General features: G+C 33.0%; 1 protein-coding gene across 5 annotated transcripts in view; it reads left to right on the forward strand.

The window, feature by feature from the left end:
• PHF14 (PHD finger protein 14) overlaps window positions 1-25,771 on the forward strand; it is a 236,322-nt gene that overhangs the window by 184,869 nt on the left and 25,682 nt on the right. Inside the window, exon 19 of one of the 5 annotated variants that reach the window (XM_041728064.1) lies at window positions 1,477-1,545. The exons of 3 other annotated variants lie outside the window; for them this stretch is intronic. In XM_041728064.1, the coding sequence (XP_041583998.1) occupies window positions 1,477-1,530 (54 nt within the window). In that variant the 3' untranslated portion in view covers window positions 1,531-1,545. Of the gene's footprint in view, window positions 1-1,476; window positions 1,546-8,328; window positions 9,208-25,771 lie in introns of those variants that run through there. One more of the 5 variants, XM_041728066.1, reaches the window with a different exon arrangement.

Here is a 25,771-nt window from a genome sequence, read left to right on the forward strand (position 1 = left end):
ATGACTATATTAAGTAAGTACTGTCTTATTCTCCATTTATTTTTGAGTGCTCCCAAGTCTACTACTCATGAATCTAATTTTTGCAGTGAGATAAACTAACTTTCTTTATGATTTAGCTGTTCCATAATCACCCAGTTTTTTCCTTTCCTAGGTTTTTTACCATCCTCATTTTCCCCTAAGATGTAATGAATACTCTGTGTATTTGTAGTCCTCTATCCATAAAAACCTCTTTAATAGGGTCAAATATAGTTAGTTGCTTTTTAAATTAATATTATTATTGTTTACTCACCATAGCAATTTGGAAAAAAAAATCCTGCAGTCTGAAATTGACACCTTTAATAAAAACTATTAAAATTAATTTTAAATAAAGAGTATTAAAGACCATAGAAATGGTCTTATCTGTTCTCCATATTAAATGCTTTAAGGACTATCCAGATTTTTTGTAAAATACTAGTCTTGGGCAGCCCAGGTGGCTCAGCGGTTTGGTGCCGCCTTTGGTCTAGGGCGTGATCCTGGAGACCTGGGATGGAGTCCCATGTCGGGCTCCCTGCATGGAGCCTGCTTCTCCCTCTGCCTGTGTCTCTGCTTCTCTCTCTGTGTGTGTCTCTCATGAATAAATACATAAAATCTTTAAAAAAAAAATACTAGTCTTTAATTTTTATTCAGATATAAATATGAATTTAAGACAAGATACAAACAGAAAGCAACTTAATTCTTTTCAGTGCCTTTAAAACAAGCTGTGTTGGATCTTTTCTTCAGTGATTCTAGGGTGTATTTCATGGCTCTTTTAGTCTCCTTAAGGTATTAATCCTCTTTTTTTTTTTAATACATAAAATCCAATCTAGTTTCATGTCAAGGGTTCATTCTCTCAACCAATTCAAAGCTTCTCCTCTCCCCACCTCAGGCCTGCTTCAAACTGGAAAATCTATAGTTTGATGGGGGCCATACTGGACTTTGATTCTTTTTCCTGCTTTCTTTTGTGGGTTTTTGGTGATCTCTCATTGTTAAGGCTTACCTACCTGCAGTTCCTTTGATGTGTGAGAGAGAGATGGATGCCTTCCCCTGTGCATTACTTACAACTCATTTTTCAGAACTTAGACTCCCTTTTGTCTCCTCTTTGCTTGGCATCACCTCATTCCCACTAGGCTGTCCTCTTTGGCTAACTCCTTTTTTAGATAACCAGAATCTTGCTGTCTTTCATATCTCATTACTATTCCTGAGATAAGCACATAAACTCACACCTCTGCCCTGAAAGCTCAGAAAAGGAGTCATTCCATCTCTAGGCCTGATTTTTTATTTCTCCACTGCTCCACCCTACAGCTAGACAGACATGCATCACGTAGTCTCTGTGACCCTCAAACTCCTCAGGGCAAACTCTGAGTACCTTTCAGAAAATCCTTCTCATATAGGGACTCCCTTTAAACTTCCTCTTCTAAAGAAATCCTTGCTCTCTTGTCTCACCTTTGCTGTCTTCAGGTTTCTTTGATGAGTTTCCAGACCAATTTTTATGTGTGTGAGCCTTTGAAGTAAGTATTTTCTGAAATATTTTATCAGTGCATATCTTTACAAAAATGAAATTTTAGACTGTTTATGATAAAGAAAATTCCACCCACCTCATGAATACTTTAATGTATGTCAAATGAGTGCCCTGTCACTATGACTCAAATCATGATCTTTTTCTTAGTTTTTCTACTTCTTCAAATATGTTCTCATATAGTTTCTCAACTTTTCAAGACCCCTAGACCCTCATCTTCCTTCTGATTTTATCCTTCTCCCTTTATTACACTATTTTTTGGCATTTACTATTAGACTTAAAACAAAATAAAGCATTGGAGCCCTCCATTATAATTCCCCTGCTTTCCTGGATCCATTGTGGTATTTCATCTTAACTGGTTTTTTTCTGGCCAGAAATAACTAGAGGGATTTATGGATTTAGGTTCATTTGTGAGCTCCTTATCAAATTTCTTATAGCAGCTATGTCAAATCTATGCCACATATCTCAGGTCTCAGTTTTATTTCTAGCACTCTCATTTTTCAAGATGACTCTTAACATGTCTCTTAACATCATTCCCATATCGCTATTGTATCTCCTGTCAACCCTAGAAATAATCCTTCATATTTTTCCTAATTCAACTTTTGTTACTTTCCTTACCTCAGTCTCTTATTTCCTGTCTCCAAAGGAAAGAAAAATGTTGTTTACTTTTGTTCTTTATTTCCCAAATCACCTTTCTCTTCAGAATCTAGGTTTCTGTTCTCATTAAGCCATTCTACAAACTTCCAAATCAGTCTTTTTGAAAGATCATTTTTCACATCCTTCCCGATTAGAAAACTCCAGGAAGGAGTTCTCCATTGTCCATACTGTAAGCACAGACCATCAGGGTTTTTTTTTTTTAATTAATTAATTAATTAATTAATTTATGACAGAGAGAGAGAGAGAGAGGCAGAGACACAGGCAGAGGGAGAAGCAGGCTCCATGCACCGGGAGCCCGACATGGGACTCGATCCCGGGTCTCCAGGATTGCGCCCTGGGCCAAAGGCAGGCGCTAAACCGCTGCACCACCCCGACCACCAGGGTTTTATCCCTGACTTCCAAGGCCATCTGTTGATCTGTGTCCATACTAATACTCCAGATGGATCTCTCTGTCTCCTTTTCTCTCCCTCTTCCCTTCCTCCTTCACTCTGCTCTCTCTTTTACAAATGTAAGGGTATTTTTAAAATTAATGGTTCAGCTTAAGTTCCAGTTTTTCTATAATCTTTAGGACTAGACTGAATTTCTCTTCTCTTTTTGCTAGACTGTTCATTTACCATTTAGTAGATGTTTCTTCGCATTTTTATTCATCTTTTTATGTCTAGGTTCTTTTTACTAGCTAGATTACAAATGGGTATGGCAGAGAATATTTCTTTCATACTTTTCTTTAGACAAGGAGTCTCAATGTTACATATAATTTTTTCTGAGATAGATTTTAAATTGCTTCTAATAGTTCTTCACTGCTCTTATTTCCTATTAGTTATTAAAATTATTTTTTAAAGTTTTATTTTGCTGAATCGCAGTAGAAATAGTATAGGTTCTACTTTTTGCCATAGATGCTCAAGGCTATTTGTTGAAACAACAAATGATGTCTAAAACATAAATTTCTGCCACCCATGACCCATATATGCATAAAAGACCTAGGGTAAAAGACATAAGAAAATACCTGTTCAGCAAGTTTAAAATAATATCTTTTCTTAGTGTAGTTTCTATTCCTGTCTAGTTCACTCAGCATTTCTGTTAACATTTATGAGTACCTGCTGATTAGAGTAGATTTCTTTGGAATAGAAATGCAGTTTTAAATTAAAAAGAAATTGTTTCCTCCAGAATGGAGAAGACTGGGGTTGTCTAAGATGGTAAAACTAAACTGAAAGAAAATGTTTATTTCATATTTTTATATATAAATTGAGAAGGAGTATTTATATAGGTATTATCTTTCTTTTGATGATCCTACTAATACATCTGCAACAGTAACCTAATTTTATTAAATAAAAACCTGTAGCATATTCAAAAGATATGCTATATACTGTACTAGGTGCTTGATATATATAATCAGACATTGGCCACCTGGGTGGCTCAGTTGGTTACATGTCTGCTGCCTGCCTTTGGCTCAGGTTGTAATCTGAGCGTTTTGGGATCTAGCCCCATGTTAGGCTCCCTGCTCAGCCAAAAATCTGCTCCTCCTTCTCCCTCCCCCTCTCCCTTCCCCACCCACCCCCTCCACCGGTTGTGCTGCCTCACTCTTACTCTCTCAGATAAGTAAGATCTTTAAAAAAAAAAGAAAAGATCAGACATGACTGTGGCTCTTAAAAAACTTAACATTCTAGTAGGATAAACATACAATACAAGATTTAAAGTGTTAAATGCCATTAAGTATAGAAAAGCCACTCTGGGAATTGAAAGACTAAGAACATTAGTTTACTTTCAGCTCCATCAATCAAAGAGAAATTGATGGATAACATATCATTTGAATGGAATTATGAAAACTAGGTAGGATTTGTAAGAATATGAGAATGGGCTAAGTTATGCAATACACCCCCCAAACCCCAAATTTTTAAGAGATTAACACAAGTTGAATTCTCATGCAAGTAACATGTCATTACAGATTGGCAGAGCAAATCTGTACATCAGAGTAATTTGGGGACCCACGCTGATCACAGTTTTATTTCAACATATATGGTCCCTGGCACTGTGGTGGGAAATACGGCAAACTGCAGAATGGCTTTTAAAATCATATTTGGAAATTGACACATACCACTTTAATTTACATTCCACAAATTACATAGTTAAACCTACTGTTAAGAAGCCAGAGAAATATGACGCTACCATGTGTGACCATACTTCCAAAGGCCTTTCTGATGTTTGAAGCAGTGTAGGGGAATCCTTGGAAAGAGTGTGTGTATAATTTCTATGAAGGAAACTGCATAATAGTTTGAAACATAACTGTAATAATAGTTACTAATATGTTTTTAAAATTTTTTTAAATATTTTTTTTAGCAGTTTTAAGTTTACAGAAAAACTCAGTAGCAAGTATAGACAATTCCCATATGCCCCCTCATTCCTGCCCTGTTATTAACATCTTGTATTAGTGTGGTACATTTGTTACAGTTAATGAGGCACTATTTAAAGCCCATAGTTTACATTAGGATTCACTCTTTGTGTTGTCTATTCTATGGATTTTGAAAAATGTATGATAACAAATACATACCTGTACAGGATCATACAGAATGGAATGCCCCAAAAAATCTCCTGTGCCCCACCTCTTTACCTCTTTTTTCCATTCCCCCAACCGCTGGCAACTACAGATCATTTTACTGTTTCCATAGCTTTGCCTATTAGAGAATGTCACACGGTTGACATCATACATACAGTATGTATGGATATACCACATGTGATTTATCCATTCACCTAGTGAAGGTGAGAGAGAAAGAATATGTGTACAGTTTGTTGTGTGTACAACAATCATGGTTGCTTCCAAGTTTTGGCTACTCTGAATAAAGCTCCTATAAATATGCATGTTCAGGGTTTGTGGACATAAATAAGTTTTCAACTCATTTGACAAAAACCAAGGAGCATGGTTACTAGAGTATGTGTTAAGAGCATGTTTAGTTTCGTAAACTGCTGTCAAACTTCATTTTGAACTTCAAAGTGCCTGTCATTTGCATTCTAACCAGCAATGAATGAAAATTCTTGCTCTACATCTTTGCCAGCACTTAGTGTATTTGGTGTTTTAGATTTTACCAGTTTTAAAAGATGTGTGGTAGTATCTCGTCATTGCTTTAATCTGTAGTTCCCTTATGACATATGATGCTGAACATCTTTTTAGAAACTTATTTTCCATCTATATATCTTTGATGATTTGTCTCTTCAGATCTTTTGTCTATTTCTTAATTTGGTTGTATTTTTTCTTATTTTTGAGTTTTAGAGTTCTTTGTATATTTTAGATGCCAATTCTTTGTCAGATATATGTTTTGCAAATGTTTTCTTCCACTCTGTAGTTTGTCATTTCATTCTCTGAGGAGTGTCATTTGCAAAACAAAAGTTTTTTATTTTAATGAAACCTAACTTAATTTTTTCTCTTCTGTGGATCATGCTTTTGGTATCGTATCTAAAAAGTCATAGTCAAACCCATGGTCAACAAGATTTTCTATTGTTATCTTCTAGGAGCTTTATGGTTTTATGTTTTACCTTTAGATCTGTGATCCACTTTAGTTAATTTTTGTGAAAAGGTAAGGTCTGTGTATGGATTGTGTTTCTCTTTTTTCACATGGATATCCAAGTATTCTAGCACTGTTTGTTAATATTCAAAAGTCAATTGCTCTCTTATATACCAGCCATGAACAATTGGAATTTGAATTCAAAACACATTACCATTTTCATTGGAACCAAAAAAAATAAGTACTTAGATTTAAGTCTAATAAAATATGTATAAAACCTATATGAAGAAAACTTCAAAATCTTCAAAAACCATTCCAGGTACACAACAAAGAATACTCAGTAATGTCAGCATGTCAGTTCTTTCCAACTTGAAGTATAGATTCAGTGCAATTCTAGTCAGAACCCCAGCAAGCTGTTTTGTGGATATCGACAAACTGATCTAAAGTTTATCTGAAAAGATAGGGAAGGTGTGTAGTATGATGGGTGAACTAGGTAATGGGGAGTAAGGAGTACACTTGTGATGAGCACTGGGTGATGTATGGTATTGTTGAATCACTATATTGTACACCTGAAACCTGAAAATATAATACTGTATGTTAACTATACTGGAATTAAAATAAGATATAATATATAAAGTCTACATGCAAAGATAAGTTCCAGAATAGCTAACACAATACTGAAGAAGAACATAGTTGGAGTAATGAAATTGATTTCAAGACTTACTATAAAGCTATAGTAATAAAGACAATGTGGTTTATAAAAAAAAAAAAAAGAAAGAAAGAAAGAAAGAAAAGAAAAAGAAAAGAAAAGAAAAGAAAAGGACCGTATGGTATCAGCAAAAGGACATACAGATCAATGGAACAGAATACATGGTCCAGAAACAGTCTCACATGTATAGTCAAGTGACCATTGGCAAAGGCAGTTCATTGAAGAAAGTATAGTCTCTTGGCTAATATGGTTTTAATGTGAAGTCACTGTGGGAATGCAGATGACACATTTATAAATGTCATAAATGTCATAAATTTGTAGCCACTAAAGGCCTTTTCGGAGGATGTTAGGGATCAGAAGAAGAAATATCCTTTAGACAAGTGATTTGCAAACTCTTTCAATGAGAGAATTTATTTTATATAGTTTGTTACATATAATTTAAAGATTTCATGGAATAAAAGCATGCTGATAATTTTTGTTTTGTGCTTTATAGATTAAAAAAAATGCTGATCAGTCTTTACTAAATTGACTTCACTACCCCTTATAGGGTTAAGTAATTTGAAATACATTGATATAGGGGCTTCTGGGTGGCCCAGTCAGTTAAGCATCTGACTTTGGCTGAGGTCATGATCTCAGGGTCCTGGGATTAAGCCCCATGTTGGCCGTCAGGCTCCCTGCTCAATGAGGAGCCTGCTTTTCCCTCTCCCTCTGGTTGTCCCCCTACTTGTGCTCTCTCATTCTCTCTCTCAAATGAATAAATAAAATCTTAAAAAAGAAAAAACATTGATCTCTTCAAAGTGCTTTGTTTTACAGAATAAGGAAGATGAAACTCAGAGAAGTAACCTCAGGTTCATGTTAGAGTTACACAGCTAGTTAATGGAAGAGCTATGATGAGGTTAGTGCTAGTTATTTTTCTTTCTACAGTCATTTATTAATCTATCATTGAGCACCTCAGAAATTATTGTACTTGTCACTAAATTTATTCAGTGATTAAAAATAAGTTTGGTGCTAAAATATGTATACCTAAAAAAACATTTTGCAAAAACAAGTCAACTCGAACTGTAGAATGATACACAGTGAATGATTAGGTAGAGAAATACAAGTCATTTTTAAGTAAGCTTTGTTAAAAGATTAAAGGCATTGTTGCATTATATAAAAATACTTGCACATAAAAATTCTGATTTCTTTGTCTACTGGCACTAGAACCCACCTCTTTCTTCACTTGGCATACCTTTCTAAGGCCTCTAAACTTAATTTTATTCTGTCATCAGTAGCCCACACTCATTACTTCTTCTGATGCAGTGTTTCCTGAGAAAGTAGTCTCTTGGATGTTCTTATTGTTACTCTAATCTCAAATAGTCTCCTTCAAAAACAGACTCAGAATCATATTGTCTAGGTAATCGTATAAATTTGGGTAAATGACTTAATCTTTCTGCCTCGTTTCCTCATTTTAAAATGGAGATAATAATAATACCTACTCATTAAGGCTTTTGAAGGGCTATTTTATCTGTGTTTTAGAGTCTGATAACAATGTCGATGAGCCTCACTAGTACCTGACTCACTTTTCCATTTAGTTGCATGTCCACAAGGAAAGGAAAAGAAATGGTTTTCACTAAGATAAAGATGAATTATATATATTTTCTGTCTACTATTTCTGAAACACGGAGAACAGCAAGTCCCTTGTTTTCATTTTTTTCTTCATTTGAGAACCATCTAAAATCATTTTAATATAATGTTGGCTTTAACTATAATTTTTTAAATACTCCATAAAAATTTAAATTTAAGCAAGTGTTAATTTTTTGTATATCTTTCCATAGTAAAGAAATGTCTTTTTTCCATTGCAACTCCAGCTTTGTTAAGGAGCACAATTTCCTGCATTGGTAATGTTAAATGTAACTTTAGCTTTCAATTCATTGCTGTGGTTGTGTTTCCAGAGCCTGCTGTAAGAGATAAACCCATTGCAAATGAAGACAGCATTCATTTTCTTCCACCTCAGGCCACACAGAATTGATTGAGGTAATAAAATGACAGCAACTTGTAATATATTGAAGGCTCTTTAATTCGAAAACCAGTTCTAACCTGATTCAGAGGTTGTTTAAAGCTAATTTATAGCTTGCATAATTCTTAGCCAGCCAACCAAGGTAAAGGATGATATATGAAAACTGATAAAGAATTAACTTGTGACACATTCAGATCTGTTTTGTTAAAGTCAGCTGGTATTAGAAAACATAGGTGGGAAGGGAATGGCAGAAATAATAATTGGTAAACTTTGCTTCACATAAGTAGCATTGTTGACAACAGTTTAAATTTGTCATCATCTCATTTCAGACCTAATTTCTTGTCCTCTCTTCATAAAATCTGTGCTATTTGCATTTACTGTATTTTTAAATTCCTTCATTTTTCATCACATATATATTAAGTTTAGTGAGAGGCTAGGTACAGTTAGCAGGTGCTGTGATTTCCACAATGACAAATGTACCGTATGCCGTAGTGACTGATGCTAAATAGTTTTGTCAGCATTTAATTTAATCTTTTTTCAACATGCAAGCTGAAAGGAGAACTCTTCAGTTTTATTTGGGCTGAAAAAAATCCATAGACTTTTGGCCTTTGTGGGCTATTTTTATCTCTTTATTTGAACATTTTTTGACCCACAAATAATATAACCACCATAGTAAGATAATTTGTACTGTGAATGAAGCCAGATTTTCAGAAATTTCATGTCAGCATTCAGGAGTAAAAATGGATTACATTTTCCTTTTTTATATTTAAGTCCTCTGCATGGTTGTAACTTTTTCCCTTGAAAGAAAAAGACAGTGGAGGATGAGCATATCTTTTGTCATATGCTATTATTATAGGACCCTAGAAAATGTTTAAATTTTGAAAAGGACATTTACCATCTTTAACCATGTGTATCACACTAATACATTGGAAATGTTTTGGATATGTAAGCTAAAAATGTCAATAAATGTATATAAACATAGGTTTAGATATATTAAACTGTACTGTCATATTCTATAGTTTCATCAGTGAAATGTGTCTAGATATATTGTGAGATATTAAGACAAAAAGATGGTAGTTAATCTAATTCTGCCCATAGTAAGTATGGCTATAATTATTTTAATTACTCTTGAAAATTATAAAGCAGTACATGATTATAGGATAATATATAAAGATGAAAATAAAAGTCATTTAGGGAATAATCATTGCTAGTATTTTGTTATTTTTTCTATGTGTATTTTTAAAGATCTTAACATAGTATGACATGCCATGCATTCCCAGTAGAGGCAGTGTTGTTACAAGGGGTCAATTATTGGTTCACACGGGAATAGAAACAAAAGAGGGTTTGTGACTCTCCACTGTTTAACCTTTTCTGATAAAATCTTAGTATTTAATTTCTCTCAGGTTTTGTTGGGTATCACACGAGTAGTAGTAGTAGAAATATACAAAATATATAATGATCAGTGCTATAAAACAATGACAAACAGATGGTTATGATCACATGACATTCCATCAAATTGTTTAATCTTGAAGTTATGTCACATAAGATGGCTACATATGCCTGCTGGCTGCTGTTGGCTATCTTGTGGATGTTGTTTATGCTTGATCTTCAATGCTTTAGTGTATAACTTAGGCTTTGAGAATGAATAAAAATAGATTATTTAATATTACAAAATTATTTAATCTGTTATTAATTGTATCAGTTGCTGAAATGAGAACATACTGACATGATATGAATGATTATTTAGCAGCTAGTTATTTTCTTCTATCAAGCAAAACCTAAAGTTCACTAAAATTTTAAGGCTTAATTTTTTCAGTTACTTTTGCTGGAAATATAGTAGATTGAATGACTTGATTTTTACATTGTTATTCTTACACGTTTTGTTATACGTAACTTGACATAATTTTTAAATTTTGTAATCTTTTATAATTTTTCTAAATATAGTTGACACGGTATTACATGGTTTCAGGTGTACAGTGTCATGATTTGACAAGAGTACATTATGTTTTGCTCACCACAAGTGTAGCTGCATCTGGCACCATACAATGCTATTACAGTATCACTGTTTATTCCATATGTTGTACTTTTATTCCCATGACATATTTCTTCCATAACTGAAAGCCTGTATCTCCTACTCTTCTTCATCCATTTTGCCTATCTCTCTAATCCCCATCAGTTATTCTCTTTATTTATAGGTCTAGTTCTACTTATTATTTATTTGTGTTTTTTAAGATTCCACACATACGTGAAATTTATGGTATTTGTTCTAGGTCTGACTTTTTTCACTTAGCATAGTACTCTCTAGGTCTATCCGTGTTGTCATAAATGGCAAGATCTCATCCTTTTTTGTTGCTAGTAATATTCCATTGTGTATATGTATCACATTTTCCTTATCCATTCACCTACTGATGATACCTCGGTTGCTTCCATTTTTTCGCTGTCATAAACAATGCTGTAATAAACATAATGGTACATACACCTTTTCGAATTGGTGTTTTTGTTCTCTTGGGGTAAGTTAAAAAAGTCTACTTTTAGTCTTTTTAGGAACCTCCTCACTGTTTTCTACTGTGGCTGTACCAATTTACATTCTGACAAGTGTAAGGTGATATTTCATTATGGTTTTGATTTACATTTCTCATTCATTTTATATCCCAATGGGATCAGTGATGTTGAGCATCTTTTCATGAATCCATTGTCTATCTGTAAGTCATCTTTGGAAAAATGCCTATTCAGGTCCTCTGCCCATTTTTTAAAATAGGATTGTTTTTTGACAAATAAGTTATATAAATAAATTACTCAACACCTACAGTTACAGAGTTAAGTTGCATGTTAATAGCTTTTAATTTTTCACTTGTTAGATTTAAAAATATAAAAATTTATTATTTAGTCATTTATAACCTTGTATCAAATAAAAAGAGTTAAGCTCTTTTAAAGCATAAAGCTTAACTCCTTTTATTAAATAAGGTACAGCTATACATATAGCATATAAACAGATATACCGTTATATCCGTGGCATTAAAATATCATGGAGAGGCAGTTAGGAAAAAAAATTTTAAAAAGACTCTTTGGGGGATGCTAATAAAATAATTGAGAAACACTAGCATAAACAAATGTTATCCTGCTCTTTTACTTAATATTACATAGTAAACATTCAAATTATTTTTATGCAAAGCCAGTTTTGTGCCCTGCACACAAGATATATAAGAAATTGTAGATTCACTGGTGACATCAGTCATTAATGATCAGTTTTATTTGAGATTAGATTCACTTGTGACATCAGTCATTAATAATAGTTTTATTTGAAATTTCATTTGAGATGATAATTCATAAATTCTAGTAATCCACAAATATCTAAGAGTACTAGAGTACTAGGTCATTTTGTGATTGTTAGAGACAGATTCGTAAATATCTACTTATCTACTGATGTTTCAGTCTTAATAAATCTAAGTTTCAGTAGGATTCCTTTGTAACATTTTTTATGTGTTACTGTTTGAAGTTTTTCAAATGATCTGACCTTTGTTTTTACTATGGTCCTTCTAATTTGTATGCATATTTTCTGTTACATAATTCTAGGGTATGATTTATGACTTTTTCATTTACAAACATTAATGCCTTTGTGCTGGCCACTACTGTGCTATGGAGGTTAAATTTGTAAGACATTTTGTCTTAATTACTTAAAAATGAGAGCACGACATAATTCTTCCTCTGAGTAACTCTGTCTTATTGGGAAGAAAGGCATGTAAACTGAAAAGTAAGGACTTACTAGTGCTTTAAAAGTCTAGGTAGGAGTGCCTGGCTGGCTCAGTTGGTAGAGCATGCAACTCCTGATCTCGGGGTTGAGTGCAAGCCCCATGTTGGGTGTAGAGATTACTTAAATAAGTCTTTTTTTTTAAAAAAACTAACACTACTGGGTATTTGATATTGTAGAAATAAAGAAACCATTGTTTTATGGAGCCAAACAATCAAATATTTGGCAGAATGATGTCTGACAATAACAAATGTTTTACCATGTAAGTCATATATATTACACTGAATACTGTAACAATAGTTTAATTCCTAAAACTTATCTAACATCTGTATTTCCACTAATTATCTTGAGAAGATCGTGAGAGACAAGCTCCCTTAAGACTGAGAATAGTATATATTTATTGTGTTCTTATTTTTATGTCTTGAAGATTTTTTTATTCAGCTCTTCTCATTTGTTTCACTATCACTAAAATTTAAACTCCTAGACTTAAATCATATAATATTAGAACCTTATTTTTAAAAATTGTACTCTCTTTTAAGTGACTTTCAAGCCATTGTAACAAGGGACAAAATGCAGACATCTGGGTAGCTGAGTAGGTTGAGCAGCTGACTCTTGGTTTCAGGTCATGATCATATTTCTACAAAATTGAAATTTAAGTGAAACATGCCTGAAGAGCATCAGGATTATGGTCAGTCAGACCTGGATTGAATATCTACTCCTCTACTTAGTAGTTGTGATATTTTGGTAAAGTCCTTAACCCTTCTGAGTTTCAATGTCATCATCTGTAAGATAAAGATAATACTTAATAGGCATGTTCTGAAGATCAAAGAATAGCATATATAAAATGCCTAGCACAATTGCTGGCCCATTAAATCCTCCATAAATGGGGATCCCTGGGTGGCGCAGCGGTTTGGCGCCTGCCTTTGGCCCAGGGCGTGATCCTGGAGACACGGGATCGAATCCCACATCGGGCTCCCGGTGCATGGAGCCTGCTTCTCCCTCTGCCTGTGTCTCTGCCTCTCTCTCTCTCTCTGTGTGACTATCATAAATAAATAAAAATTAAAAAATAAATAAATAAATAAATCCTCCATAAATGGTAATATATATCACTGTGATTATTATTATATACCAAAAGTTATAGTAAGCATACAAAAGATACAGTAAATGTTTCTAAAATTGATGAGAGTTGAGTAAAATTTTCCATAGTATATGATGTAATGTACTATTATAATAATCATGATGATACATAGTTCTTAATTTTGTTGCTAATCTTATATTTATCTTGATTTGTGAACAAAGTCAAGCAATTCTGTTGCATCTATGCTTGGTTTTTCATAACTCAAAAATAGGAATGCCTAAAAACTTAGTTCTTTATATAATTGTTACTGTCAAAAAGATTTCTTGAGAAAAATAGTATCATGTATAAATCTGGCTATAGACACTTTTTTTCTGGGTCAGTATAGAATTATAGCACAGTACTATTTCATAATTTTTCAACAAAGGGTTATATACTGTATTTTCTAATCATCTTGAGTTTTAATTCAAGCTATTAGTGTTATTTTTTACATGATATTAAATTATTGCTAATAACAGGTCAATAGATACTGCAAATATGCTCACAGTAAGTAATGTCCTCAATAAGTAATGTCGGCCTTAAAAATTCAGTTGGTTAGAATTATAAAGCATTTACCCAGGAAGAGAATTGGTTCCCCAAGGTCATTTGAGGAAAATACTAATTTCACCTTGAGTTCTGTTCATCATTATATACTTCTCATTTAGAATAGTTGGAATTTTTAATTTTAAATCTAGAATTGACTTTGCAGTCAACTGATTGAATACTCTTAGACCTCATCTTCCTCAAGGTTATCTCTGCATTTAAGGAATCTGGGGTTCCAGAAGATTTGTGAATGAATTGTCAAAGACCCATAGTGAGTTGCAGAAACCAGCAAAGGACTTTGACTTTCTGTCTCCAAATCCATTGGCCTTTACCCTATATAGTACTGATGTTCAGTGTTCCTTTATGGACGTTGGTGGTTAAATCTGTTATAGTGCCTATACATTTCCCAAATATTGTATAATTTCAGTAATTATCTAATTGGGCTTATTGTTTGGCATATGTAGACAAAAATATTTTCTTGTCATTTTGATGTAAAATAAGTTACTTAAATTTTTTTGCATTGTTGTATATAATAGTCTGAGTTTCATCAAGAGCATAATTTGATATATGGTTCCTACAGAGAGGTTTAATCTGTGTACAAATTTTATTCTTTGATATTATCAGCTTCATCTTGCATCAGTGTAGTATGTGAATCTCTGATAATAGACATTTTTGTGTTTCATTTTTTAACCTAGTTTGAAATCGTATCTAGCATGTATAAGTTTTTATACTTATCACTTTATTAGTGATATTGCTGTTCCTAATTGATACTTCCTTTTCCTTACCCATAGTCTCCCAAAATTTGAAAATACTCTTTCATGAAAGAAAAAAAAAATATTATTGTATTTTCCTCAAGTTACCAGACTCTGAGAATGTTTCGTTTACAAAAACTTAGGTGGCTACCTTTTAAATATCTAGATATCAGAAATGGCAAAGTAAAAGGAAGAAAATACTTAAAAAGCTTCACTGGTTATTTTTATACATTGGGATTTTTAAGACTTTTTGTTTTTGTTTGTTGATGCTTTTCAATCAAAGCCAATAGTTTTATTCTGACAAAGTGTGCTATAGACAACAATGTTAAATTTATTATCAATGTAAGTTCATGAACCAAAAATGCATATCCCAAACATATATAATCATGGATTTTAAATTTTCTCACTAACTTTAGGTAGCCCCAGATTGAAAACTGGTAGAAATACTTGATGCCCTTTTCCATTCTTACAGTGATATGGATTGCAATTATTCACTGCTCTATGGATCATTTTTTATCTATATCTTGTGTTCTGTTTATATAGAATGTTTATGTTTTTTCATTTTTCTGAACTAAGAGATACACATAAAGTAGGTTTGAAGTATCCACTATAATTTATTGCTTGAAAAGAAAGACTTTCCACTGATACTGAATGGAAGAGAAAACTATCTAAATCATTTTAGCAGCAAGCTTATAACCAAGATAATATCAGCATTTTCCGTCTTGAAAATGTATCTTCCATATACTAAAGTAAGAATGCAGTATTTTATTAAAAATAGTATGACAAGTTTAACCTATCATTATTACAAACCTAGCTTAAAGAAGATCCTCTTCTGTTTGATGGGGGGGAAATAGGAAGATTTTATTGTTATCATATGTTTACTATATAAAACCACCAAAAAACCCTACTAAAATGCAAAAAAAAGTGAAATAGTTCTTTTGTTAATAGTATAATACTTTGAGTTCTCAAAAACAAATTATTATCCTCTATAAATATACAGTAATAAAATGAGATGACTTAATGGCTAGTTGACTAATGCCATAAAAGTTATCAGTTTGAAAAATCTAGTATTTTCTGCTCAGACAAAATGTAGCTCTATAATTTACTGCTTCATATTTTCACAGTTAAATATTTCCTAGGTTAGGAACAAGCTATATACTACTTGATCTGCATTACTTAAAAATCAGACGTATAAAAGGTTTTAGGTATGTTAGAAATATTTGACCGGCTTTGGGAATTCAGATTTACATTTCTTGACTTTGACATTGCCATTTTCGACAATGAAAAACTAAATTTTATTGAACAATGGTCTATATACTAAAATATGTACTTAATTTTTGAAAATGGTATGCTACAGTAATTTGTAAGTAAATAAAATACATAAGCTTCATTTAGCACAATTTTTATATAAATAACTACATAATTTAAATATTACTTTTTTCATATTACTGGTTATCTATTGTGTGTTCAGTAAGGAATTTAGTGGCAGATTAACAGCTGCATTTTAAAAACATTAATTACTTTGTTCTAATTATTATACAGGTAATGTATGTTTACTAAGATCATTCAAAAAATGCAGAAAAATGGATAAAGAAAACAAAAGTCATAACCTCTCAGAGATTGCTACTGTTGGCATATTGGTATATCTCTTTCTAGCCTTTCATTTTGCCTTCATTTAACAAGTATTTACTGGGCATTTTATAAGTGTAAGGCCCAGTAATAATTTCTGAGTAGCATAGCATCTGTGGGGATATAACCCCTGTCCTCTTGATGGTTGCTTATAGAGTGTCAGAGAACATAGGCAAATGAGATGGAAGCTATGAGAAAAGCACCCAAGGTACTGTTAAAACCCATAGCAAGGGAACTAACCTTGTTGGTTGGGTCCCAGCAAGTACGCTTGCTATTTTTAGAATGTAGTAGGAGTGTTCTGTGATGCCAGTACTGTTATAGGCATATGTTCTCACTTGTTCTTTTTATTTCTCATATTTTAAAATTTTCATTGGCCATTTCATTGAGGATCTAAAAGAAAATAACATTCTTGTATGCATAAACCTTCATATCTGAAAAATTTGCATTATTTTAAAAACCACTATGGTATCATTATCACTGCTATAAACTTAAATAGACTGAAAATGAGCAAATACCCAAAATGTCTCTTAGGCAATTTCTTCATTGCGGGCAGAAAAAATTTAGCATTTCCAGATTATTTTTACGATAATATAAGGTTGCTCGATTCACTTGTTATAATTTATGAAAGTATTTTATTTTATCCAGCTTGACACTGCTATTGTCCTAAATCAATTAGGAATTTTGCAATATATTTTATATTTTATATATAAATATAAATATATATATTTTATATAATTGCAATAATAGCAATTTTGCAATATATTTTATAGCAATATGCTTAATTTAATCAAGCTATTTAAAGACTATTTTTTTCTTTATTAAAAAGAGTCAACTTATTTATTTGAGAGGGGGAGGGGAAGAGGGAGAAGCAGACTCCCTGGTGAACAGGGAACCCGATGTGAGGCTCCATCCCAGGACCCCCAGATCATGACCTGAGCCAAAGACAGACATTTAAACATTTAACTGACTGAGCTACCCAGGCACCCGTTTTTCTAATAAAATAATTATGTGCTTTGTTTTTACCATTATGAAATATGCTAATAAATTTGAAGAGTGGCATGTAATATATGAACAGTACTGTAATTCTGTTCTATTGAAAACAGTAAATAAATTTAATAGAATGCAAAGCCTTTCAATTTTTTGTTTTATTTCTATTTTCATTCTGTTCTGTATTTTATACATTACCATATTTTAAACTTGTTATATTACAAAGCAAACTTAGGAAAATATGAAAGCATATTTCATATTAAAAAATTTTAATAGTGGCAAGTAAGCTGTTTAATATGTTAAGCCTAAATTCTCCATCATGGATTAACTATATTAATTTAATCCTATTATCCTAAAAGTTTCATTGGAAAATCTAGACTTATAGCTGTATGTTCCATGACATACAGTTTCTAGTGCTTTACAGTCAAAACATGAATTCCTAATAACAATGTTTATTTAAATACTGTAAAATTAATTTTGAAAGCCAATAATTTTGTTATTATCTAAGACTTCATTTTAGAAACTAATACCAGAGGAATATAAGAGAAAATATTTTTGTTTTTTCAAAAGGAATTTCTTCATTTATTTAAATTTTCTTTGACAAACATGTTTTAATATCTCCCAGTCTTTCAGAATCTCTAACTTTGAGCTCATCCTTTCTCCAATTATTGCTCATTTCCATATTCCTACAACAGAACTTCTAAGTAGTTGTCTATACTCAGGACCTTCATTTCCTTTTTCCCTCAAGATTAGAAATGTTAATAAAAAAATGAAACAGTACAAAATATATACCTCCTGATTATAGCTATGTAGTATTAATTCTCAGAACACCAAATTTAATTTGGGAAGATCATTCTGATTTGACTGTTTATGGTTGGGTGTATAAAGCCACATATAGGTACATTTAAAAAAAAAAAGCAGTTATAGATCTCTGCTTTGTCTGAAAGTTTCCCTTTCATACACACATTCAGCTTTATATGGTCATTTCAGGGATAACTAGGACATAGAGAATTAAAAGGAGATGCTAAAAGATGTTCTTATTTACAGTAAATGCAGTGGACCTTGTGCAAATCAGTGTTGCAGTTGTTTTCTGTTTTTGTTTTACTCAAACTAAAAGTTTTAGAGACTAGGATAGAGAATATACCACATATTGTTTTTAGAGGAGGGATATTTTTATGCTGCAGGAAAGATTGGATTAATATAGAAGATAGAAAATACAACACTTAACAAAAAACCCAGAAATAGTATTGTCAGGATCCCAGGCTATCAGGTGTAACTTTACCATGATTCTTTTGGTCTTTCTACCATGGTTCAAAAACTGCTGTCAAAACTCCAGTCATTACATTATATCCATGTTCCTGAAATTAAAGAGGAAAGATGAAGTGCAAAATGACATGTCCTATTCCCTCTTTAAAGTAGTTCAGGGATCCCTGGGTGGCGCAGCAGTTCGGCACCTGCCTTTGGCCCAGGGCGCGATCCTGGAGACCCGGGATCGAATCCCACATCGGGCTCCCGGTGCATGGAGCCTGCTTCTCCCTCTGCCTGTGTCTCTGCCTCTCTCTCTGTGACTATCATAAATAAATAATAAAAAAAAAATTAAACTAGTTCAACTAGGTTTTCATACATAGCATTCCACTGAAATGGTTTTTGTTAAGGTCACTTACAGTCTCTTGTCAAACTGAATAGTCATGCTTCTGAATCTTGTCTGACCTCTCAATATTATTTGACAATCAACTGGCCATTCCCTCTCTCTTGAAAAATTCTCTTACCTTGGCTTCTGTGACCTCCATTGTCCCCTAATTTTCTTCTAACAAAACTGGCAACTCCTTAAATTCTCAGTCTTCTTAAATCTCCACCTCCACCCAAGTTGTATTACCATGACTTAATCCTTAAGTCCTTTTTCTTCTCAATTTACATATTGTTCCCTAGATGATTGCAAATAAGTCTATTAGTAAGTATATGTTGAGGACTTCAAAACTTCTAACAGCAGCCCTTAATTCTTCTTCCAAGATCTAAATTCTTATGTCCAAACATTTGCCTGACATTCCCATTGAATACCTAAAGATTGTCTTCAGCTTAATATTGGCAAAATGTAATTCTTGTTTTCTGATCCTTCACCACTCCATCACAGCTACTTCTCCCATAGTTTTTACCAACTTACCATTTTCAGGTGCCAAAAACAGAGAATCCATTCTAATTACTCTTGTTTATTCCTGCATCTACTTATCAACCTTACCGTCACTCTGAACTATAACATACTCTGAAGTATATCATATTTTCCATTCCCACTACTCCTACAGTACTCTAAGACACCTTCATTCCTGATATGGACTGTTGGAATAGCCTTTTGTCCTATTTCCCTATTTTCATTTTTACCTATTCTCTACTTTCTCTATATTACAACCAAAACCAGCATAAAATTCAAAATCAAATCATATTACTTAAATTTTTAAACACTCCAGTGGCCTCTCATTGCAAATAGAATATTCAGTTTGACCTACATAGTTATGTCTAGCATTTAATCTCATGCCACATATGCTGACCTTTCTGGTCCACATGCATGCTGCACTCATTTGTATCATAACACCCTTGCTCTTGTTCCCTTGCCTGGACATTCTTTTCTCACAGATGAATACATGAGTGGTTCCTTCATATCATTCAGGTCTCAGCTTGAATGTCACCACTTTAGTAGAGAGACTTTCCTATTTTGTCTAAGAAAAAGTGTTCTCCCACACTTTGTATCCCTTTGCTGTGTTTTTTTCTGCTACATCAGAATTTGAAATTACCTGTTAACAATTTATTATCTCTTTCCCGGGTGGAATTTAAGATCCAAAAGGATAGATATGCTGTTTCTCCATTTCCTAGAACAGAACCTGGCACATAGTAGACACATATTTATAAATTTATCAACAAATAGAAAACATTTTATATTTTTTAGTTTAAGTAGTTCTTAGCAGTTACCATTTGTACTGAAATACTAAAATTGTAGTTAGGTTTTGAGGTTAGGTTTTTATTTTTTTCACATTTTACAGGTAAGGAAACCAAGACTAAGGTCATTCCCAAAATCACATTAGTAGTAAGTACCAAAGCAGGATTCAGATAGGTTTATCTGACACCAAAGTCTAGACATTTCCCACTGTGTTCGTAAAGATGTCTTGCGTAAGAACATCACACAACTGTTTTCCAGTATAAGATCAATTCAATTCACAGAGTATGTACACACAGAGTGTGGCTAACATCTGATTTAAAATCCTATTGTTTTATTGTGGTAATACTGACTCATTATGAAAGACACTTCCAGACATCCACTTAGGATACATGAATTCTGATTCCAGCTCTATATTAATTATCTGTGGGGCTTTGGGGATGTCAATCACATAATCTGAGAATGGCTTTTCTATCAGCATAAAAAGAATAAATCAAATGATCCATTCTCTAAGGTACCTCCTATCTCTAACATCTTACAGCTCTTAGCAGAGAAGAGTGGTCTGGAAAAGACCATAGAAATTTGTTGTAACTTATCTTGATATCTGATATATATCTTGAATATGAATTGCTTACATACTGATTTGCTCGTCTTGGAAATATACAGTTTCCTTGGTTTAACTACTCTTGAAATTTAGGAAGGTAATTAGAAGAATACAGAGACACAATATAGGGTTGAATAATCTATATTGTTTTATTGTTACCTACTGTTGATTTTCCTAATATTATCAATAGAGGTCTTCACTGTATTTTCTTTTTGTTTGTAATGGTGTTTCAGTTGATTCTCTTGATTATTTCCAGGTATACACAAATAGGAATAGTTTCACCTCCTCATTTGCAATTTTATACTGTGTCTTTCTCTTGCTTAATTGTGTTGGCTAAATATATCCAAAAAAAGATTAAATAATATTAGTATATGTGTTACTTTGACTTTAGTTGGAATGTTTTAAGCAAATGAAGCTAGCTTTTGAGCTAAAAATTTAAAGAAAGTTTAATATAAACATGTAAAGTGTAATGTTGAACATAAACTGTAAGCTGGAGAAGATCCATAATATGCCATTCATATAAAGTGTTAAAATATAAAAACATACCAGAGAATGATTAATATCCAATTTAGTGTATTGGTCCGTTTGGTAAGAAGAAAAGAAGGGGAAAGGGATGGGAAAGGAATACCTAAAGGGCTTCAGTAAGTCTTACAAGTTATGGTTATGATTACTGTTATGTTTGCAACATTTTATAACAAAATAATTTGATTTGCTGAAGAAACATAGAAGTATCTGCTGACCAGGTGTCTGGTGTAAATGAACGTAAGCATGAGTTGAACACACTATACATTTCAAGTATATAAATTTTCTGATAGCAGGGATCAGTCAGCTCTGCTGTCCTCTCTACCCTCAACTTATTGCACATAGTAGGTATTCACTTAATAATTACTGAGTGAAAAACTAGAGGAAAGAAAGAAGGAAAGGAAGATATATTTTTTTATTTTATTTTATTTTTTTATTTATGATAGTCACAGAGAGAGAGAGAGAGAGAGAGGCAGAGACATAGGCAGAGGGAGAAGCAGGCTCCATGCACCGGGAGCCCGACATAGGATTCGATCCTGGGTCTCCAGGATCGCACCCTGGGCCAAAGGCAGGCACTAAACCACTGCACCACCCAGGGATCCCCGAAAGGAGGATATTTTCATTAGTTGTCCTTATTTCTTATTTCTCATTATTTCATACACATCAATTTTTTAACTAAAGCTTAGTTTAAATAAGTCCTGTAGATTTGATGTATTTTGTATATTAAAAGAAAAGCCTCAACTTTTCTAAAGAACAATGTTACCCGGTTTTCTATACAGCTTTTCAGAAATCAACATATTATTACATACTTATTGTACTTCTTGTAGTGTATGTGAAACATGTAACACAAATTAATAATGGGAATTACTACCTGTGTATTAGCAAAATAAAGTCCTGATTCAGGCTACCTACATTAAGATGGAACAAAATGGTATCATAGTTTCAAATGCCTGCTATTGCTCAGTTAAAATCCTGATTTATCATTCTTTTTTTAAATTGAATATATTGACAAGACATTTCAATCTGTGGTGAATTACAGAGCATACACTTTATTTTCTATTTTAAAAGAAAATTGGAGTAGCACCTGGGTGGCTCGGTGGTTGAGCATCTGCCTTTGGCTCAGGTCATGATCCTGGGGGTCCTTGGATCGAGTTCCACATCCCCAGAGGGAGTCTGCTTCTGTCTCTGCCTCTCTCTCTGTGTCTCTCATGAATAAATAAATAAAATCTTTAAAAATATATAAATAAATAAAACTGGAAAAACACATTCTATTTATTTTTGTGATAAAATATATATATACCAGTATTTTTTAAATAAGTAAAATAAAATCATTTTTTTAAAAAAACCTCATAATGCAATGAAGAACTATAAATTAAAATTTTCTGGGTAATTGCTGAACATCTGCATTGGGAAAATTAGCACGTTTTAAGTGTTTAATATATTTTTGATTGAACAGTATGGTTCCCCCATAATGTGACTATGAGATCATTAACTTTTATTTTGTAATTTTTATATTTTTGAATTTATAACTTCATTTTTAACTATTGAGTTATATCAGAGTTTTATATTCAATTTAATAGTACACTAGGATTTCCTTTTGAGACCATTGAGTCTGAACTCCCAACATTCCCAAGAACCCAGAAGAGTCCTTCACAGTCCTACCTGTTAGAAGCTTATGCTTCTTCTTCTTCTAAATAGAGGCTATTTTTTTTCTTAGAAAGTAAGCTTTTATGGTAGTAGCTATTGAAGAGTTGAGAAAACCACGGATCTTAATAGTAAATCCTCTTTACATTAGCTTACTTGAAGACATAAGAACAGGAATACCAAGGTAATGCAGAACTGTATGTTGCTCAGAAACTGATCCTTGCAGTATTTTTCCAATACCCCTTTTTGTCTTCAACTATTTCTATTTCCTCATGAAAATTAAGAAATATAATACAACAAATCCTAAATATTGTCATAATGCTTGAAAAAAATGAAAAACCAATTGGCATGTTTATCAAGATTTCTATAAATTATCTTCAGGGAGCAGAACTGTTGAACTGTTTAGGATTTAAGGTTGCTTTTCAATCAGTTCTTCAAGATAGACTTTTAGGACCTTTTTGTATAACTGAATAATTAGTGGTCAGTATTCAGTAAGGAAAAGTTGAGTTATTTTGGGAAGGTATGGGAAGATTTTGAAATGTACTGATCGTGAGCAATTCTGATTGTACTTTTGGTATATTGGAAAGAGGACTCTTTGGAGTCAGAGTTGCGTTTGAATCCTAGGTCATCATATTTTTGAGTGTGTGACCAAGAACAGTTCCTAAATGTTTCCAATCCTTAATTTTCTCAATGAAATGTGGGAATAATAATACTTATTCTTGCCTGGCATTTGTGAAGATTATATATAATGCATGTAAGTACTTGGTATTTATAAGTACTCAAAAAGTCAAAAGTATTATTTGTTTCCTGTGCCATCTATATACTAGTGAATTTATTCATACAGTCAAGAAATACTCATTGAGAAGCCAAAGTATAATAGGAATAGCACCAGTTCCTGAGATACTGTGGTAAACAACACAGAAAATCTACTATTTAGAAAGACAGGATATGTAAATAAGTAAATGATCATTTCATTGTGATAAATGTTATGGAGAACAATCTGAGTGCTGAAGGAATAGCTAGTTTCATGTATAAAGTTAGAGAACTCCTCACTGACCAAGACCTGTATGACAAAAGTAAACTAAGCACAAGTCCACAAAATTAGTTGCAGAGGAAATAACCACCATTTGTTTAGAAACCATTAGCATGTTTCGAGCCAGCTAAACAAGTTGGAGAAGTATACAGATGAAGCTAGAAAGGTGAGAAGGGCCATATGATATCGGACTTTATATGCCATGTCAGGAGTTTGGATTCTACTCTAAATACAGTGCGATAGGAGGATTTCATTCTAGGGTGGCCTTACATTCTCTGTGCCTTATAGAGATTTCTGTCTTTATGGAGAATAGTTTTTACAAGTATAAAGGGGAAGCAAGAAATCTGATTAGGAAGCTATTGGTGTAATCCAGGCAAGAAATATATCTTGGACTAAGATGGAATATATCTTGGACTAACAATGGAGATGGAAAACACTAGACAAACTTTAGATACCCTTTGGTGATAGAGACAGCAGGAGTTGGCTTTGTATGTGAAATTATGGAATGACCCCTAGAGTTTGGGTTTGAGTAATTGAGTAAACTGCAGACCAAGAGAAGTGTAAAGCTTTTGAAGGGTGTGGGAGGATTGACAGTAGTTGAGAAAGGAGAAACAAGAATTTGGCTTTAGGGATGCATCGGTGGCTAGTCAGCTAAGTGTCGGACTCTTGGTTTTGGCTCAGGTCATGATCTCAGTGTTGTGAGCCTGAGCCTTACATTGGGCTCCATGCTGGGTGAGCAGCCTGCTTGAGATTCTCCCCCTCCCCTCTCTCTCTTTCTCAAAAAAAAAAAAAAAAAAAAGAGAGAGAGAGAGAGAGAGAAGATTTTGGCTTTGTACAGGATATGTTTGAGGTGCCTATTAAAACTTCATTGAAAACATCAAGTAGGTATACCCACCCAGTGGGTATGTGAGTTTAAAGTATGGAGTATATATCAGTGCTGAAGATACAAATTGGAGGATCATCATAAAATAGGTGGAATGTGAGAGCCATCCCAAGATAAAGACAGCAATAAAACAAAGTTAAAAGATATGAGGAAAACTCAAGAGAACTAGGAGAAGAAGAATTTAAGAAAGATGCCAGTGTTGTATTAGTATGCTTTAACTGCAAGTAACAGAAAACTGAACTACTTTTAATATTTTATACCCTGCATTTCAGAATTGAGAAGATTTTGGTGGTTATAGGACTAATTAAGATATTCTGTCTTCTGGAATTATCAATGTGTTTACTTTTGGCATTAGGCTTGTGGCTCAGTGATCACAAGATGGCTTTAGAAGCTCCAGGTATTATGTCCTCACATAATACATATAAGGGCAATTCAATGGAAGGGATCCTTATCTGTGTGTGGGTTTTTTGTTGTTGTTTGTTTGTTTAGAGAGTAAGGAATACTTTCACAGAATTTCCCAGTAGGTTTCCTTACGTATTTCATCTAAAATCAGTTCATGTTTCCAGTGGGGTCTATCATGATAGTCAAACACATTTTAAAGAAACTAATAAATTTAACCAGGTTATTTCTACGGAATTTACCTTGCAATGAGGATTCATTCCTGTGGCATGGACTATTTATTCAAATAATTAATATTATATTTATAATAAGGAATGATCATTTACCATATTTATACAATCCTCACAAATATAAAATATTGTCCTTTGCAGTATGTCTGTATGTATCTAGGTTTATACATATGTAAAAGAAAAAATTTAAATATTACTTAAGGGAGGTGAATTAAATACTTTTAGCTTTTCTTTCAATTCCAAGATTCAGTATTTCTAAAAATTGAAAAATTTATCTGTAAGATTATGACCTATTTTTTGAATGATATGCCTAAAAGTTTAAGTCAGTTCTACAAGAAATATACTTATCTAACTTCTACACCAA

Source organism: Vulpes lagopus, chromosome 13, assembly GCF_018345385.1.
Source record: "Vulpes lagopus strain Blue_001 chromosome 13, ASM1834538v1, whole genome shotgun sequence".
NCBI lineage: Eukaryota > Metazoa > Chordata > Mammalia > Carnivora > Canidae > Vulpes > Vulpes lagopus.